The 18,813-nt window shown below is 47.5% G+C and overlaps 1 protein-coding gene across 4 annotated transcripts in view; it reads right to left on the bottom strand.

Annotated features, from left to right (window-relative positions):
• LOC138266439 (clathrin heavy chain 1-like) overlaps positions 1–18,813 on the bottom strand; it is a 378,407-nt gene that overhangs the window by 134,890 nt on the left and 224,704 nt on the right. For all 4 annotated transcript variants that reach the window (XM_069215209.1, XM_069215208.1, XM_069215207.1 and 1 more), the window contains exon 26: positions 8,503–8,652. In XM_069215209.1, the coding sequence (XP_069071310.1) occupies positions 8,503–8,652 (150 nt within the window). The remainder of the gene's footprint in view (positions 1–8,502; positions 8,653–18,813) is intronic.

Here is an 18,813-nt window from a genome sequence, read left to right on the forward strand (position 1 = left end):
AATTTTAAATCCTGGCTGAACTGGTTAATTCAGATATGTGCTGCTGACAATACAGCGCTCCAACATTCCCCATGGAAAACTCATTCACATAACATTTGGGGCACCGTGGATAACTTTTTTGCTTCCAGTAAACCCCCATGAACAATCTCTTCTGGGTGATTCATCCTCAATGCCTAGAGCTCAATCTGGTTACCTGCCAACAACCCAAATTACCTACTCCCTACAGAAGAAAACAAGTTACTTACCTGTAACTGTAGTTCTCCAGTATTGGAATCTTTCATAGATTCACATGCTTGAATCATTCCCCGTCGTCGAGATGGGAGTCCCGGTATAATTTTCATAAGTAATGTTAAAACATATTGAAGAGAAAAAAGGCCCTAGGCCTCTTCAATTTGATAGTCTATCAGAGTCATTATGTAAAAAGGACCAAACTTGATCCTCCACCAATCAGGCGACAGCACCCTTCAGAACCTCCTGAGAGAAGCTCTAGCACCTCAGATTTTCAACGCACAAGTGCGTATATTACTATGAGTATATGTACTGCTAGACAGAAAGAGGTGAAGTGAGCTTCTCCGGGGAGGTGGGTGGGTCGCATGTGAATCTATGAAAGATTCCAATACTGGAGAACTACAGTTACAGGTAAGTAACTTGTTTTCTTACTCCAGTATTGGAACTTTCATAGATTCACATGCTTGAATCAGAGTAGCAAGCAATAACTATGCACATTGAAAAATGACAACTCCCTTGATAAACAGGTTATCTTATGCCACAAAACCTTATCATCATCATGTATAAATTAATGAAGCATATAATCATACTGACATCTGTCTCTCTATATCTACATATACATATCTACACATCTATGTATACACACGTATATATATATATATATATATACACACACATAAAAAAAAATATATATATATATATATATATATATATATATATATATAACACCATATAAGTATCTTCTTATCTCTAATATAAATAGGAATATTCCTATGAAGATACATGATGAAATTTGAATAACAAACCAGTATTGTATTATTTTTAGATACATTTTTTAATGTGCATACCTTTTCTAGGATGGAGGGATGTAGGAGAAGTGGCTCACCTTCACCTGAAGAGATTCCTGAGAACCGCTTGGCCCACTGCTACCTCTCCATGCGAGAGGGACTCCAAGCAATAGTGTTTAGTAAAGGTATGGCAGCTCTTCCATGTTGCTGCCCTACATATGTCTTGTAGTGGCACTCCGGCAAACAGTGCCGTTGACGACGAGACCTTTCTCGTCGAGTGAGCATGCACAGATGACTGCAAAGGTTTGCCCGCTGCTAAATGACAGAAGCGAATAGCGGAGGCGATCCATCTTGAAATACTCTGCTTGGATAGTGGGTACCCCTTCCTAGGGGCACTGTACGCCACAAATAGCTGATTAGAGCGCCGAAACGCTTTTGTCCTGTCCAAATAAAATTGAACGCATCTTTTCACATCTAGAGAATGTAATGCTCTCTCCGCTGGAGTAGATGGACGAGGGAAAAAAGACTTGAAAACCAGAGGTTCGTTAATGTGAAAGTCTGACGGAACTTTAGGAATAAAATGCGGGTTAGTGCGCATTAGTAGTCTATCTTGTTTCAACTGTAGGAAAGGCTCTTGGATGGAGAGCGCTTGTACCTCACTGACCCGCCTAGCTGATGTAAGGGCTATTAACAAGGCGACCTTCCACGATAAATGCTTGAGGGACGCACGGTGGATTGGCTCAAAAGGATGCTTCATCAGTTGCGCCAAAACAATGTTCAGGTTCCACGAAGGAGGTGGAGGTCTGAAAGGAGGGTAAACCCTGAATAATCCTTTTAAAAATCTTTTAATCAGCCGAGAAGAGAAGAGCGAGGGTGTGTCATCCGAACGCCTGTATGCAGCTATGGCTGCTACATGAACTTTAATGGACGAATGTGCCAGGCCAGATCGAGCTAACTCTAAGAGATAAGGCAAAATCTTTTCTGGTGGTGAAAGAAACGGGTCGATTTGACACTGATGACACCAGGTACAGAATCTCTTCCATTTACACTGATACGCCTTGTTCGTGCTATCCGCTCTGGCCTGTGACAAAATATCTCTGCAGTCCTGCGGGATATTCAAATGCGCAAATTCTCTGTGGTGAGGAGCCATGCCGCTAACCGCATTGACTGCGGATCGGGGTGTCGAACTTGGCCGTTGTTCATTGTTAGTAGATGAGGTAACGGCTCCAGCGGAATATGAGGCTTGACTGAGAGAATGAGGAGCTCTGTGAACCAATGTTGGCGCGGCCAGTACGGGGCTATCAGTATGAGAGTGCACGGTTCTGTTCTCATCTTCGTGAGGACCCTTGGGATCAACGGAATGGGAGGAAAGGCGTAAGCAAAGATGTCGGACCAGACTATCGAAAACGCATTCCCCCAAGATCCCTTTTGGTGATGCCAGCTTGCGAAGAACTGGCATTTGGCGTTGGTCTTCTTCGCAAACAGATCCACTGTTGGTGTTCCCCACTGAGAAAAAATCTGGATGAGTATCGTCTGGTCTAGTTCCCACTCGTGGCAGTCTGATTTCTGCCTGCTGAGTGCATCCGCTGCCTTGTTGTTTATTCCCGGCAAGTGCACCGCCGATATTGTGACGCCTTGCTGCGAGGCCCAGTGCCAGATCGCTTGGGCTTCCCTGGAGAGGGTGAGAGATCTTGTACCTCCTTGTTTGTTGAGAGTGCATCGTAGTAGTGTTGTCCGTTCTTATCACCACTCGCGATCCCTGGATTCTTGGGAGAAACGCTTGTAAGGCGAGGTTCACTGCCCCGAGTTCTAGCCAATTGATATGTCTTGATGTCAGATGAGTTGGCCATTTGCCACGTATCTTCAGGTCCTGTAATACTGCGCCCCAGCCTTCCAGTGAGGCATCTGTTGTTATGGTCCACGGGGCTGGTTGTTGAAGAAACGAGAGGCCGATAGAGAGATGATGCTTTTGAGACCACCACTTGAGGGTTTTGAGCATTGTCGGAGTAATTTGTATCTGGTCTTCGAAAGTTCCTGATACTTGAAGCCATTGACGGTTTAGATGCTCCTGCAAGGGGCGCATCTTTAGCCGACACAAAGGGATCAGAGGTATGCATGAAGACATCATGCCCAATAGAGATTTGAAGAGACGGACTGTAACCTTTCGTCTTCTTTGTATGAAACTTCCTAGGGTTAGTAACCTTTGTTGTCTCTCTACCGTGGGACATGCGATGCCGGAGTCAGTGTTCAGTTCCGCTCCCAGAAAAGTAATACTGCGGCCTGGTAGAGGGTTGGACTTCTCCCAGTTGATTGTGAATCCGAGATTGGTCAGCAAGGAAACGCACCTTCTTGTTGACTTGTGTGCTCTCGTGTAAGTCTTTGCCTTTATTAACCAGTCGTCTAAGTATGGAAAGACCTGGTGCTTTCTTCTCCTGAGAAAGGCTGCCACCGGTGCTAGGCACTTGGTAAATATTCTTGGGGCTGATTTGAGCCCGAAGGGAAGGACGCGATATTGATAATGGCTGCCGGCTACGGTAAATCTCAAAAAATTTCTGTGGGCAGGGTGGATTGGTATGTGGAAGTATGCGTCCTTGAGGTCTAGTGATGACATAAAATCTCCTTGATTGAGACGCAAAAGGACGTCTTGCAGACTGATCATTCGAAACGATTGCTTCTTTAGGTATACATTTAGTTGCCTTAAATCGAGGATCGGTCTCCAATCCTTCCACTTCTTTCGAATTATGAAGAACCTGGAATAAAATCCTGTTCCTTGTTGATTCTGAGGCACTTTCTCTATAGCTCCCTTGAGAAGGAGCTTGTAGACCTCTTCTTTGAGTTGTTGAGGGTATCTTGAAGGAGTCCTGCAGGGAGGGTTGGAGGGAGGTTTTTGGACAAATTCTAAAGTATGGCCCCGTTCCACTAATTGTAGGACCCACTTGTCTGACGTAATAGTTTGCCATTGACTGAGAAATAAGGAAACTCTTCCGCCCAAGGTGACAGGAGGAGGACTGGGCGTAGCCGGAGCCTCGAGGACATCAGGTTCTACGAGCTGCATCCCTAGCAGGGCGGGCTGAGCGTCCACGGCCTGCCGGCCTATTATAAGCCGGTTGAGTCGATTGTCTTTGGGAATAGTACGGCCGAAATTGTTGTGACGATGATGGGTAGGAAGAGTATCTCTGTTGTTGATACCCTCCTCTGTAAGAAGGCTGGCCACGCCCCCTAGGGCGAAAGGACGACTTCCGATATTGCAGGGTTCCTAGTGACCTTGCAGTGTCCGTGTCTGTTTTAATTGACTGTAGGGCTTCGTCCACATGTTTCCCAAATAACGCTTGGCCATCAAAGGGTAAGTCTAGGATCTTATTCTGGACTTCTGGACGAAAGGAAGTGGCTTTGAGCCAGCCCTGTCTTCTTAATACAGCAGCGCCTGCTAGCTGTCTGAAAGCAGTGGTCGCTATATCCATTGCGCAGTCTATCAGCTCTGCAGACGCGCGTTGACCCTCTTGCATCGTCTTATTTGCTTCTGATCTTACGTCTTCCGGCACCTGAGTAATAAAGGGTGCAATATCTGCCCAAAGTTGTCTGTCATATCGAGACAAAATAGCCAAGGAGTTGGCAGCTCTCAAAACTAGGCTGGCCATAGAAGAGAATCTCTTTCCTATGTTATCTAGCCTTCTACCATCCTTATCTGGGGGCGCGGAAATCGGAGCAGAAGGATTCTTTGATCTCCTTTGAGCCGCTTGAGCTACTACCGAATCTGGAGGAGGATGGCCTGTCAAGCATGCTGGGGCATCATCGGGAGCTTTGTATTTCTTGTCTAGACGTGGCAAAACTGCTATGACAGTTGCTGGACTAGTCATGACTTTAAGGCCCTCTTCCCACAAATAGTTCACCATCGGGATGGAACGCACAGACTTCTGAAAGGGCTCTTTAAAATCATAAAGGAAACAATCCGTTTGCTTCGTAGGTAGCGGTAATGCAAAACGCTTGGCTGCCCTCTCTAAAAGATTATGAAAGCCTCCAATGTCTTCAGGTGGGGACTCCACCTTCGAATGAGAAGGAGAGGATGGAGCAGGAATAATATACTCGTCCCACTCTGAGTGAGTATCTATGAGCTCTCCTTCTTCTTGATCTCCATCTGAGATGTCAGTGTCCTGGGGAATTGTCATGTCTGGGGTAGCCACATCTGTGAGATGCAAAGACGTCGGTCTTTGATGTGGAGTAGAAGGACCAGAAATGGGCAATGGATGAGGTTGTTCTCCCTCTGGAGGGAACCTTCTATTGTAATCCACCAACATGGCTCTAAGGCCAGTAAGCAGGTCGGAAGGGATATACGCTCCCTGTTGATACTGCTGATGCTCCAAGGAGGCCTGGGGATCATAAGCTTCCTCAAATTCCTCCTCTTCCTGATATTTTACATTTAATTCAGAGGGGCTGTGAGCTGTACCAAAAGGCCCATCTTCGTCCGAATCTTCATCTCCCTCCAAAAGATGTACTGGTACCAGTGAGGATACCTTACTAGGTGAAGTGTGGGTTGGAGTTAACTTTTCCGTTCTTTTTTGGTATTTTTCCCTCGTCGACGGTGTCGTCGACGTGTAAACTGACTTTGTCGTAGACGGTGCCGTCGATGCTGGTCGCACTGTTATTTTAATAGCCGCAAGCTTCGCCGACGATTCTACCGTCGACGAAGTCGTCGTCGACGGTAAGGCCGACACTGACGTAAGCGCCGTCGACGAGGAAGAGGTGTATACGGTCGTCGATGCTGAAGTCGTCGTTGTAGTTCTCGTCGACGGTGGTGTACTCATCGACGAAGTCGCCGATGGAGCTGTGGACGACGGAACACCTGAAGTTGCTAGAGTCGTCGGCAATGCGCCCACCGACGGTGCCGTCGACGGGGAATCCGTCGACGAGGACTTTTTTCCAGTCACAGAAGATGGTTTTTTGAAAGGCACAGATGGTGGAACAGATGAGGATTTTCTGTGCCTCTCAGAACTGGAAGAATGTTTCTTTCCCTCTTTACTCGAGAGTCTAGTTGGGGAAGAGGATGGGCTGCGACCCTTATAAGACCCTGAAACAGTCTTTTTGAGGGCTTTCCTTGAGGTTTGTGAGGGAGATCTAGAGCGTGATCTTGCCCTTTTAGTTGATCTCTTGGAAGTGGAAGATTCCTCACTCTCAGAACCAGAAACTGGATCCTTCCTATGCTTCAGTTTCTGCAGCCATATTAGTAATCTGCCTTCTCTATCCTTTAAGGTTTTAGAAGAAAAAGTACGGCAAATCTTACAGTCTTTGGCTGAATGATCTGGATAGAGGCAGTAAATGCAATCTTGATGAGGATCTTCAGAATGAAGTCTTTTCTTCCCACAAGTCTTGCAGTCTCTAAAAAGACTTTTCTTTTCCTTGTCAGACATAGTTGGTAAATAGCTGACAAATCAAAATAATTGAGTTTCTCTGAGAGAAAAAGAGTTGAATAAAGGTGTGAAAACAGAGCAGAGCTCTGAGGAGACTCCCTAGCACGACGTGCGGTAGAAAATCTGAGGTGCTAGAGCTTCTCTCAGGAGGTTCTGAAGGGTGCTGTCGCCTGATTGGTGGAGGATCAAGTTTGGTCCTTTTTACATAATGACTCTGATAGACTATCAAATTGAAGAGGCCTAGGGCCTTTTTTCTCTTCAATATGTTTTAACATTACTTATGAAAATTATACCGGGACTCCCATCTCGACGACGGGGAATGATTCAAGCATGTGAATCTATGAAAGTTCCAATACTGGAGTAAATAAGCCATATATCCTACTCTATCTCTCACCTTCTCTTACTCCATCTATTCTTTTCTCTTATTTTCTGTTCTTTACTTAATTAGCATATCCAGTACTATGTTCCATGTATGCTTACATTACATTGTTGACCTACTCATTGTTACATCATGGACAAAGATAGACAAACTATGCATGCAATTCTGTGATATTACCTACCAATTTGATCTGCTGTTTGTTTTAGTTTTATTATTATTATTATTCTGCCTTCTGTTACCATGTAAAAGAATAAAAATCTTTTCTGAACTAAATCAAAAAAAAAAAAGTGATGTGATAGACAATGAGAAGAGGATTCATCTTCTCCTACATAGGTAAACCTGCCCCTAGTGGGAGTATCCTCAGCAACCGACTATGTTTTCAGATCCTGAGCTGGCTGATAACTGAACTAATGCAGCACTGGAGAAGACAGGTAGGTATGATCTAAGAACATCAGAGTCACCACACAAGCGGTGTCTGTACTCCCCACAACTTGCTTCATGTTTTTCATTTGTCAAATAGTTCTTTACTCACCTCCATCACAAAGGTTTGCGCACACCTAGCTGTGTCATTCTGGGCTCTGTAACCCAACCATTTTAAGCCAATGAGTCAATTGTACATACTCAACGTTACTTCATCAGGGGAAAGGAGTGCATGTATGTCTTCTAGGAATCTTGCCGTCTTCATATGCCATCCTGGCAGGAAATGGTATTGTGGCACAGGATAACAGATCACTCTCCTTGTCTCTATCCACTTTTTAGTATCCTTTAACAATACAGACTAGGCCATCCTTATCTACTATTGCACTTCATCAGCATCAGAGGAAGAGCACAAACATGGTTTACATCATGCATTTCTGCCAACCAATAGGCGTTTTTCCCTCTTGCCTTACTTCAATTCAGGGTCCCAGGCACTCACTTCTAGTGCCCCGCAGGTCTAACCACTGTCCCATGCGTATTTAACATCACAATTAAGCCTCTAACACGTCCCATGGACTCCCTTTCGACGTGTCTTGATTACAGCCAGATCCTCCCCGTGCACTAGGGTTGGTCTGTGTAAGTTGTTTAAGTGTTTCAAGTACTACATACTGGACATTGAAGACTGTATGCCAGCTTCTTACTGTTAAACAATACAGATGGCAGCAAGCACTTCTATGTTTATACGTACTGGCCTCAGGACCTGGGCACTTGCTTCAGCTCTGATAAGATTCTGAAGAGCAGTGGTTTCAAACCTCACCTGGAACAATCACTGTTGTCATGGATTAAAGCGGTATCATCATCTTGTTTTTAAACAGCTTAAAATCTCCAGCAGGATTTTATTTCAGAGTTACCAGATGTCAGTGGTTACAGACTTTGTGGAATATAGCATGGATTATGGAAATACTTTAGATACTAAAATGTTAGGGCATTAGAAAAGACAATCCTATGGATCTAGCTTGTACTTCAACAAAAATGTGCCTTTGTACGCTCCTCTTTCAGGACCTCACTACTGGCTGCTGCTTCCTTTTTAAAAAGTCAGCATTTGAAAAACAGGAATCCACTTGTTCCTAAATGGAGCCTTGACTTGAGTTACTCTGAGCGTGCTCTGTTGTGGACCTTAATCCTTCAACACGTTCCCAACCTCCTTTGATCCAACACCATCACTGTAAATCATCCGATTACTTATGCGGCAAGTACCAGCACACAGGGCTGCTCCCACCCTTACCTTAGTGATGATGTCTTTAAACTGCCCTTCCTTCCAGGCATCAGTAGGGTGATTCATCATGGTAATTATTGCATTGTCGTACTCTTCATACTTATCGTACAGGAAGACTAGCTCGCCCCACAGATGGGCCTGCTCGGCTGCTCTGAGAACCTAGAAAACACAACACACCACACTACTTATCGCCTGGAGATGTAGGAGATGGGAAGATATGAAAGCACAAGGATTAAGTGTGAACTTAGAGTACACAGCAATTTAGTGCAAACTTAAGGCACAGTAGTCAGTTACGCAGGGTTCGCATACTGTGACCCAGAGCAGAGGTTTAATGTACAATACTATTCTCGAACTAGGCGGAGGAGTACATTAGTTCGACTTATAAACCATTCATGAAGACTGACTCAAAGACAGAGAACTGGGAATTAGCTTGCAACACAGATTCACAGGGAACTACTGAGCCCATGCACCCTTTCCCTACTATCCAATCTCTCATTCACCATGCTCACTCAGAGCAGCAGCTGGAGGAACACACACCTCTGGAATGAGAAACGCACATATTCTGTCTGGAAATCTTATACCTTTCACTCTTAACCCACCATACTCTTGTTGAGTCGAAAGGCGAGTCAGAATACTTGACACCCAGTGACCAGTGCATTAGTAGCAAGGTGTAGGAAGTTGGCTCTGTATGTGCTATTTCAAAGTAAGGAATAGCATGCACAGAGTCCAAGGGTTCCCCTTAGAGGTAAAATAGTGGTAAAAAGAGATAATACTAATGCTCTATTTTGTGGTAGTGTGGTCGAGCAGTAGGCTTATCCAAGGAGTAGTGTTAAGCATTTGTTGTACATACACATAGACAATAAATGAGATACACACACTCAGAGACAAATCCAGCCAATAGGTTTTTATATAGAAAAATATCTTTTCTTAGTTTATTTTAAGAACCACAGGTTCAAATTCTACATGTAATAGCTCATTCGAAAGGTATTGCAGGTAAGTACTTTAGGAACTTCAAATCATCAAAATTGCATGTATACTTTTCAAGTTATTCACAAATAGCTGTTTTAAAAGTGGACACTTAGTGCAATTTTCACAGTTCCTAGGGGAGGTAAGTATTTGTTAGTTTTACCAGGTAAGTAAGACACTTACAGGGTTCAGCTCTTGGTCCAAGGTAGCCCACCGTTGGGGGTTCAGAGCAACCCCAAAGTCACCACACCAGCAGCTCAGGGCCGGTCAGGTGCAGAGTTCAAAGTGGTGCCCAAAACACATAGGCTAGAATGGAGAGAAGGGGGTGCCCCGGTTCCGGTCTGCTTGCAGGTAAGTACCCGCGTCTTCGGAGGGCAGACCAGGGGGGTTTTGTAGGGCACCGGGGGGGACACAAGTCCACACAGAAATTTCACCCTCAGCGGCGCGGGGGCGGCCGGGTGCAGTGTAGAAACAAGCGTCGGGTTCGCAATGTTAGTCTATGAGAGATCTCGGGATCTCTTCAGCGCTGCAGGCAGGCAAGGGGGGGGTTCCTCGGGGAAACCTCCACTTGGGCAAGGGAGAGGGACTCCTGGGGGTCACTTCTCCAGTGAAAGTCCGGTCCTTCAGGTCCTGGGGGCTGCGGGTGCAGGGTCTCTCCCAGGCGTCGGGACTTTAGGTTCAAAGAGTCGCGGTCAGGGGAAGCCTCGGGATTCCCTCTGCAGGCGGCGCTGTGGGGGCTCAGGGGGGACAGGTTTTGGTACTCACAGTATCAGAGTAGTCCTGGGGTCCCTCCTGAGGTGTCGGGTCTCCACCAGCCGAGTCGGGGTCGCCGGGTGCAGTGTTGCAAGTCTCACGCTTCTTGCGGGGAGCTTGCAGGGTTCTTTCAAGGCTGCTGGAAACAAAGTTGCAGCCTTTCTTGGAGCAGGTCCGCTGTCCTCGGGAGTTTCTTGTCTTTTCGAAGCAGGGGCAGTCCTCAGAGGATGTCGAGGTCGCTGGTCCCTTTGGAAGGCGTCGCTGGAGCAGGATCTTTGGAAGGCAGGAGACAGGCCGGTGAGTTTCTGGAGCCAAGGCAGTTGTCGTCTTCTGGTCTTCCGCTGCAGGGGTTTTCAGCTAGGCAGTCCTTCTTCTTGTAGTTGCAGGAATCTAATTTTCTAGGGTTCAGGGTAGCCCTTAAATACTAAATTTAAGGGCGTGTTTAGGTCTGGGGGGTTAGTAGCCAATGGCTACTAGCCCTGAGGGTGGGTACACCCTCTTTGTGTCTCCTCCCAAGGGGAGGGGGTCACAATCCTAACCCTATTGGGGGAATCCTCCATCTGCAAGATGGAGGATTTCTAAAAGTTAGAGTCACCTCAGCTCAGGACACCTTAGGGGCTGTCCTGACTGGCCAGTGACTCCTCCTTGTTATTCTCATTATTTTCTCCGGCCTTGCCGCCAAAAGTGGGGGCCGGGCCGGAGGGGGCGGGCAACTCCACTAGCTGGAGTGTCCTGCGGTGCTGTGACAAAGGGGTGAGCCTTTGAGGCTCACCGCCAGGTGTTACAGCTCCTGCCTGGGGGAGGTGTTAGCATCTCCACCCAGTGCAGGCTTTGTTACTGGCCTCAGAGTGACAAAGGCACTCTCCCCATGGGGCCAGCAACATGTCTCTAGTGTGGCAGGCTGCTGGAACTAGTCAGCCTACACAGATAGTCGGTTAAGTTTCAGGGGGCACCTCTAAGGTGCCCTCTGTGGTGTATTTTACAATAAAATGTACACTGGCATCAGTGTGCATTTATTGTGCTGAGAAGTTTGATACCAAACTTCCCAGTTTTCAGTGTAGCCATTATGGTGCTGTGGAGTTCGTGTTTGACAGACTCCCAGACCATATACTCTTATGGCTACCCTGCACTTACAATGTCTAAGGTTTTGTTTAGACACTGTAGGGGTACCATGCTCATGCACTGGTACCCTCACCTATGGTATAGTGCACCCTGCCTTAGGGCTGTAAGGCCTGCTAGAGGGGTGTCTTACCTATACTGCATAGGCAGTGAGAGGCTGGCATGGCACCCTGAGGGGAGTGCCATGTCGACTTACTCGTTTTGTCCTCACTAGCATACACAAGCTGGCAAGCAGTGTGTCTGTGCTGAGTGAGAGGTCTCCAGGGTGGCATAAGACATGCTGCAGCCCTTAGAGACCTTCCTTGGCATCAGGGCCCTTGGTACTAGAAGTACCAGTTACAAGGGACTTATCTGGATGCCAGGGTCTGCCAATTGTGGATACAAAAGTACAGGTTAGGGAAAGAACACTGGTGCTGGGGCCTGGTTAGCAGGCCTCAGCACACTTTCAATTGTAAACATAGCATCAGCAAAGGCAAAAAGTCAGGGGGCAACCATGCCAAGGAGGCATTTCCTTACACAACCCCCCCCCAAACGAAAGAGGATGAGACTAACCTTTCCCAAGAGAGTCTTCATTTTCTAAGTGGAAGAACCTGGAAAGGCCATCTGCATTGGCATGGGCAGTCCCAGGTCTGTGTTCCACTATAAAGTCCATTCCCTGTAGGGAGATGGACCACCTCAACAGTTTAGGATTTTCACCTTTCATTTGCATCAGCCATTTGAGAGGTCTGTGGTCAGTTTGAACTAGGAAGTGAGTCCCAAAGAGGTATGGTCTCAGCTTCTTCAGGGACCAAACCACAGCAAAGGCCTCCCTCTCAATGGCACTCCAACGCTGCTCCCTGGGGAGTAACCTCCTGCTAATGAAAGCAACAGGCTGGTCAAGGCCATCATCATTTGTTTGGGACAAAACTGCCCCTATCCCATGTTCAGAGGCATCAGTCTGCACAATGAACTGCTTAGAATAATCTGGAGCTTTGAGAACTGGTGCTGAGCACATTGCCTGTTTCAGGGTGTCAAAGGCCTGTTGGCATTCCACAGTCCAGTTTACTTTCTTGGGCATTTTCTTGGAGGTGAGTTCAGTGAGGGCTGTCACAATGGATCCATATCCCTTCACAAACCTCCTGTAATACCCAGTCAAGCCAAGGAATGCCCTGACTTGAGTCTGGGTTTTTGGAGCTACCCAGTCCAGAATAGTCTGGATCTTGGGTTGGAGTGGCTGAACTTGGCCTCCACCTACAAGGTGTCCCAAGTAAACCACAGTTCCCTGCCCTATCTGGCATTTGGATGCCTTGATAGAGAGGCCTGCAGATTGCAGAGCCTTCAAAACCTTCCTCAGGTGGACCAGGTGATCCTGCCAGGTGGAGCTAAAGACAGCAATATCATCCAGATAAGCTGTGCTAAAGGACTCCAAGCCAGCAAGGACTTGATTCACCAACCTTTGGAAGGTGGCAGGGGCATTCTTTAAACCAAAGGGCATAACAGTGAACTGATAATGCCCATCAGGTGTGGAGAATGCTGTCTTTTCTTTTGCTCCAGGTGCCATTTTTATTTGCCAGTACCCTGCTGTCAAGTCAAAGGTACTTAGAAATTTGGCAGCACCTAATTTATCAATGAGCTCATCAGCTCTTGGAATTGGATGGGCATCTGTCTTGGTGACAGAATTGAGCCCTCTGTAGTCCACACAAAACCTCATCTCTTTCTTTCCATCTTTGGTGTGAGGTTTGGGGACTAAGACCACTGGGCTAGCCCAGGGGCTGTCAGAGCGCTCAATTACTCCCAATTCCAGCATCTTGTGGACTTCCACCTTGATGCTTTCCTTAACATGGTCAGACTGTCTGAAGATTTTGTTTTTGACAGGCAGGCTGTCTCCTGTGTCCACATCATGGGTACACAGGTGTGTCTGACCAGGGGTTAAGGAGAAGAGTTCAGGAAACTGTTGTAGGACTCTCCTACAATCAGCTTGCTGTTGGCCAGAGAGGGTGTCTGAGTAGATCACTCCATCTACTGTACCATCTTTTGGGTCTGATGACAGAAGATCAGGGAGAGGTTCACTCTCTGCCTCCTGATCCTCATCTGTTACCATCAACAGATTGACATCAGCCCTGTCGTGGAAGAGCTTAAGGCGGTTTACATGGATCACCCTTTTGGGGCTCCTGCTTGTGCCCAGGTCCACCAAGTAGGTGACCTGACTCTTCCTCTCTAGTACTGGGTAAGGGCCACTCCATTTGTCCTGGAGTGCCCTGGGAGCCACAGGCTCCAGAACCCAGACTTTCTGCCCTGGTTGGAACTCAACCAGTGCAGCCTTTTGGTCATACCAAAACTTCTGGAGCTGTTGGCTGGCCTCAAGGTTTTTGGTTGCCTTTTCCATGTACTCTGCCATTCTAGAGCGAAGGCCAAGTACATAGTCCACTATGTCCTGTTTAGGCTCATGGAGAGGTCTCTCCCAGCCTTCTTTAACAAGGGCAAGTGGTCCCCTTACAGGATGACCAAACAGAAGTTCAAAGGGTGAGAACCCTACTCCCTTCTGTGGTACCTCCCTGTAAGCGAAAAGCAGACATGGCAGGAGGACATCCCATCTCCTTTTGAGTTTTTCTGGGAGCCCCATGATCATGCCTTTTAATGTCTTGTTGAATCTCTCAACTAAGCCATTAGTTTGTGGATGGTAGGGTGTAGTGAATTTATAAGTCACTCCACACTCATTCCACATGTGCTTTAGGTATGCTGACATGAAGTTGGTACCTCTGTCAGACACCACCTCCTTAGGGAAACCCACTCTGGTAAAGATACCAATGAGGGCCTTGGCTACTGCAGGGGCAGTAGTCGACCTAAGGGGAATAGCTTCAGGATACCTGGTAGCATGATCCACTACTACCAGGATATACATATTTCCTGAGGCTGTGGGAGGTTCTAGTGGACCAACTATGTCCACACCCACTCTTTCAAAGGGCACCCCCACCACTGGAAGTGGAATGAGGGGGGCCTTTGGATGCCCACCTGTCTTACCACTGGCTTGACAGGTGGGGCAGGAGAGGCAAAACTCCTTAACCATGTTGGACATATTGGGCCAGTAGAAGTGGTTGACTAACCTCTCCCACGTCTTGGTTTGTCCCAAATGTCCAGCAAGGGGAATGTCATGGGCCAATGTTAGGATGAACTCTCTGAACAGCTGAGGCACTACCACTCTCCTAGTGGCACCAGGTTTGGGGTCTCTGGCCTCAGTGTACAGGAGCCCATCTTCCCAATAGACCCTATGTGTTCCATTTTTCTTGCCTTTGGACTCTTCAGCAGCTTGCTGCCTAAGGCCTTCAAGAGAGGGACAGGTTTCTTGTCCCTTACACAGCTCTTCCCTTGAGGGTCCCCCTGGGCCTAAGAGCTCAACCTGATAAGGTTCAAGCTCCAAAGGCTCAGTTCCCTCAGAGGGCAGAACTTCTTCCTGAGAAGAGAGGTTCCCTTTCTTTTGCTGTGTTGCAGTTGGTTTCCCAACTGACTTTCCTGTTCTCTTGGTAGGCTGGGCCATTTTTCCAGACTCCAGCTCTACTTTTTCACCCTGTGCCTTGCACTGTGCTCTTGTTTTCACACACACCAGTTCAGGGATACCCAGCATTGCTGCATGGGTTTTTAGCTCTACCTCAGCCCATGCTGAGGACTCCAGGTCATTTCCAAGCAGACAGTCCACTGGGATATTTGAGGAGACCACCACCTGTTTCAGGCCATTGACCCCTCCCCATTCTAAAGTAACCATTGCCATGGGATGTACTTTTCTCTGATTGTCAGCGTTGGTGACTGTGTAAGTTTTTCCAGTCAGGTATTGGCCAGGGGAAACCAGTTTCTCTGTCACCATGGTGACACTGGCACCTGTATCCCTCAGGCCCTCTATTCTAGTCCCATTAATTAAGAGTTGCTGTCTGTATTTTTGCATGTTAGGCGGCCAGACAGCTAGTGTGGCTAAATCCACCCCACCCTCAGAAACTAGAGTAGCTTCAGTGTGGACCCTGATTTGCTCTGGGCACACTGTTGATCCCACTTGGAGACTAGCCATACCAGTGTTACCTGGATGGGAGTTTGGAGTGGAACCTTTCTTGGGACAGGCCTTGTCTCCAGTTTGGTGTCCATGCTGTTTACAGCTATGACACCAGGCCTTTTTGGGATCAAAGTTTTTACCCTTGTACCCATTGTTTTGTGAAGAGGCTCTGGGCCCACCCTCCTGTGCAGGTTTTTGGGGGCCTGTAGAAGACTCTTTACTATTTTTAGTTTTGGTTGTCTCATCACCCTTCTGCTGGGGAGTCTTTGTGACCCCTTTCTTTTGGTCACCCCCTGTTGAAGTCTTGGACACCCTTGTCTTGACCCAATGGTCCGCCTTCTTTCCCAATTCTTGGGGAGAAATTGGTCCTAGGTCTACCAGATGCTGATGCAGTTTATCATTGAAACAATTACTTAACAGGTGTTCTTTCACAAATAAATTGTACAGCCCATCATAATTACTTACACCACTGCCTTGAATCCAACCATCTAGTGTTTTCACTGAGTAGTCAACAAAGTCAACCCAGGTCTGGCTCGAGGATTTTTGAGCCCCCCTGAACCTAATCCTGTACTCCTCAGTGGAGAATCCAAAGCCCTCAATCAGGGTACCCTTCATGAGGTCATAAGATTCTGCATCTTGTCCAGAGAGTGTGAGGAGTCTATCCCTACACTTTCCTGTGAACATTTCCCAAAGGAGAGCACCCCAGTGAGATCTGTTCACTTTTCTGGTTACACAAGCCCTCTCAAAAGCTGTGAACCATTTGGTGATGTCATCACCATCTTCATATTTAGTTACAATCCCTTTGGGGATTTTCAACATGTCAGGAGAATCTCTGACCCTATTTATGTTGCTGCCACCATTGATGGGTCCTAGGCCCATCTCTTGTCTTTCCCTCTCTATGGCTAGGATCTGTCTTTCCAAAGCCAATCTTTTGGCCATCCTGGCTAACTGGATGTCCTCTTCACTGGAGTTATCCTCAGTGATTTCAGAGTTGTTGGTCCCTCCTGTGAGGGAACCAGCATCTCTGACTATTATTTGTGGAGTCAGGGCTTGAGAAGCCCTGCTCTCCCTAAGTAGGACTGGAGGGGGGGAATTTCCCTCCAAGTCACTATCTTCATCCTCTGAGTTGCCATCCTCAGAGGGGTTGGCCTTTTCAAACTCTGCCAAAAGCTCCTGGAGCTGTACTTTGGTAGGTTTGGGGCCCATTGCTATTTTCTTTAGTTTACAGAGTGACCTTAGCTCTCTCATCTGTAGATGGAGGTAAGGTGTGGTGTCGAGTTCCACCACATTCACATCTGTGCTAGACATTATGCTTCTAAAAGTTGGAATACTTTTTAAGAATCTACAACTGGTTCTAGAATCTAATTCAAACTTTTACAAACTTTTAAACTCTAAAAGAAATGCTAAACAGGATCTAACACAAGGCCCTAGCAGGTCTTTTAAGAATTTAGAAAACTTTTCAAATTGCAAAAATCAATTTCTAATGACAATTTTGGAATTTGTCGTGTGATCAGGTATTGGCTGAGTAGTCCAGCAAATGCAAAGTCTTGTATCCCACCGCTGATCCACCAATGTAGGAAGTTGGCTCTGTATGTGCTATTTCAAAGTAAGGAATAGCATGCACAGAGTCCAAGGGTTCCCCTTAGAGGTAAAATAGTGGTAAAAAGAGATAATACTAATGCTCTATTTTGTGGTAGTGTGGTCGAGCAGTAGGCTTATCCAAGGAGTAGTGTTAAGCATTTGTTGTACATACACATAGACAATAAATGAGATACACACACTCAGAGACAAATCCAGCCAATAGGTTTTTATATAGAAAAATATCTTTTCTTAGTTTATTTTAAGAACCACAGGTTCAAATTCTACATGTAATAGCTCATTCGAAAGGTATTGCAGGTAAGTACTTTAGGAACTTCAAATCATCAAAATTGCATGTATACTTTTCAAGTTATTCACAAATAGCTGTTTTAAAAGTGGACACTTAGTGCAATTTTCACAGTTCCTAGGGGAGGTAAGTATTTGTTAGTTTTACCAGGTAAGTAAGACACTTACAGGGTTCAGCTCTTGGTCCAAGGTAGCCCACCGTTGGGGGTTCAGAGCAACCCCAAAGTCACCACACCAGCAGCTCAGGGCCGGTCAGGTGCAGAGTTCAAAGTGGTGCCCAAAACACATAGGCTAGAATGGAGAGAAGGGGGTGCCCCGGTTCCGGTCTGCTTGCAGGTAAGTACCCGCGTCTTCGGAGGGCAGACCAGGGGGGTTTTGTAGGGCACCGGGGGGGACACAAGTCCACACAGAAATTTCACCCTCAGCGGCGCGGGGGCGGCCGGGTGCAGTGTAGAAACAAGCGTCGGGTTCGCAATGTTAGTCTATGAGAGATCTCGGGATCTCTTCAGCGCTGCAGGCAGGCAAGGGGGGGGTTCCTCGGGGAAACCTCCACTTGGGCAAGGGAGAGGGACTCCTGGGGGTCACTTCTCCAGTGAAAGTCCGGTCCTTCAGGTCCTGGGGGCTGCGGGTGCAGGGTCTCTCCCAGGCGTCGGGACTTTAGGTTCAAAGAGTCGCGGTCAGGGGAAGCCTCGGGATTCCCTCTGCAGGCGGCGCTGTGGGGGCTCAGGGGGGACAGGTTTTGGTACTCACAGTATCAGAGTAGTCCTGGGGTCCCTCCTGAGGTGTCGGGTCTCCACCAGCCGAGTCGGGGTCGCCGGGTGCAGTGTTGCAAGTCTCACGCTTCTTGCGGGGAGCTTGCAGGGTTCTTTCAAGGCTGCTGGAAACAAAGTTGCAGCCTTTCTTGGAGCAGGTCCGCTGTCCTCGGGAGTTTCTTGTCTTTTCGAAGCAGGGGCAGTCCTCAGAGGATGTCGAGGTCGCTGGTCCCTTTGGAAGGCGTCGCTGGAGCAGGATCTTTGGAAGGCAGGAGACAGGCCGGTGAGTTTCTGGAGCCAAGGCAGTTGTCGTCTTCTGGTCTTCCGCTGCAGGGGTTTTCAGCTAGGCAGTCCTTCTTCTTGTAGTTGCAGGAATCTAATTTTCTAGGGTTCAGGGTAGCCCTTAAATACTAAATTTAAGGGCGTGTTTAGGTCTGGGGGGTTAGTAGCCAATGGCTACTAGCCCTGAGGGTGGGTACACCCTCTTTGTGTCTCCTCCCAAGGGGAGGGGGTCACAATCCTAACCCTATTGGGGGAATCCTCCATCTGCAAGATGGAGGATTTCTAAAAGTTAGAGTCACCTCAGCTCAGGACACCTTAGGGGCTGTCCTGACTGGCCAGTGACTCCTCCTTGTTATTCTCATTATTTTCTCCGGCCTTGCCGCCAAAAGTGGGGGCCGGGCCGGAGGGGGCGGGCAACTCCACTAGCTGGAGTGTCCTGCGGTGCTGTGACAAAGGGGTGAGCCTTTGAGGCTCACCGCCAGGTGTTACAGCTCCTGCCTGGGGGAGGTGTTAGCATCTCCACCCAGTGCAGGCTTTGTTACTGGC

This window comes from Pleurodeles waltl, chromosome 11 (assembly GCF_031143425.1).
Source record: "Pleurodeles waltl isolate 20211129_DDA chromosome 11, aPleWal1.hap1.20221129, whole genome shotgun sequence".
In the NCBI taxonomy this organism is placed as follows: Eukaryota; Metazoa; Chordata; class Amphibia; order Caudata; family Salamandridae; genus Pleurodeles; species Pleurodeles waltl.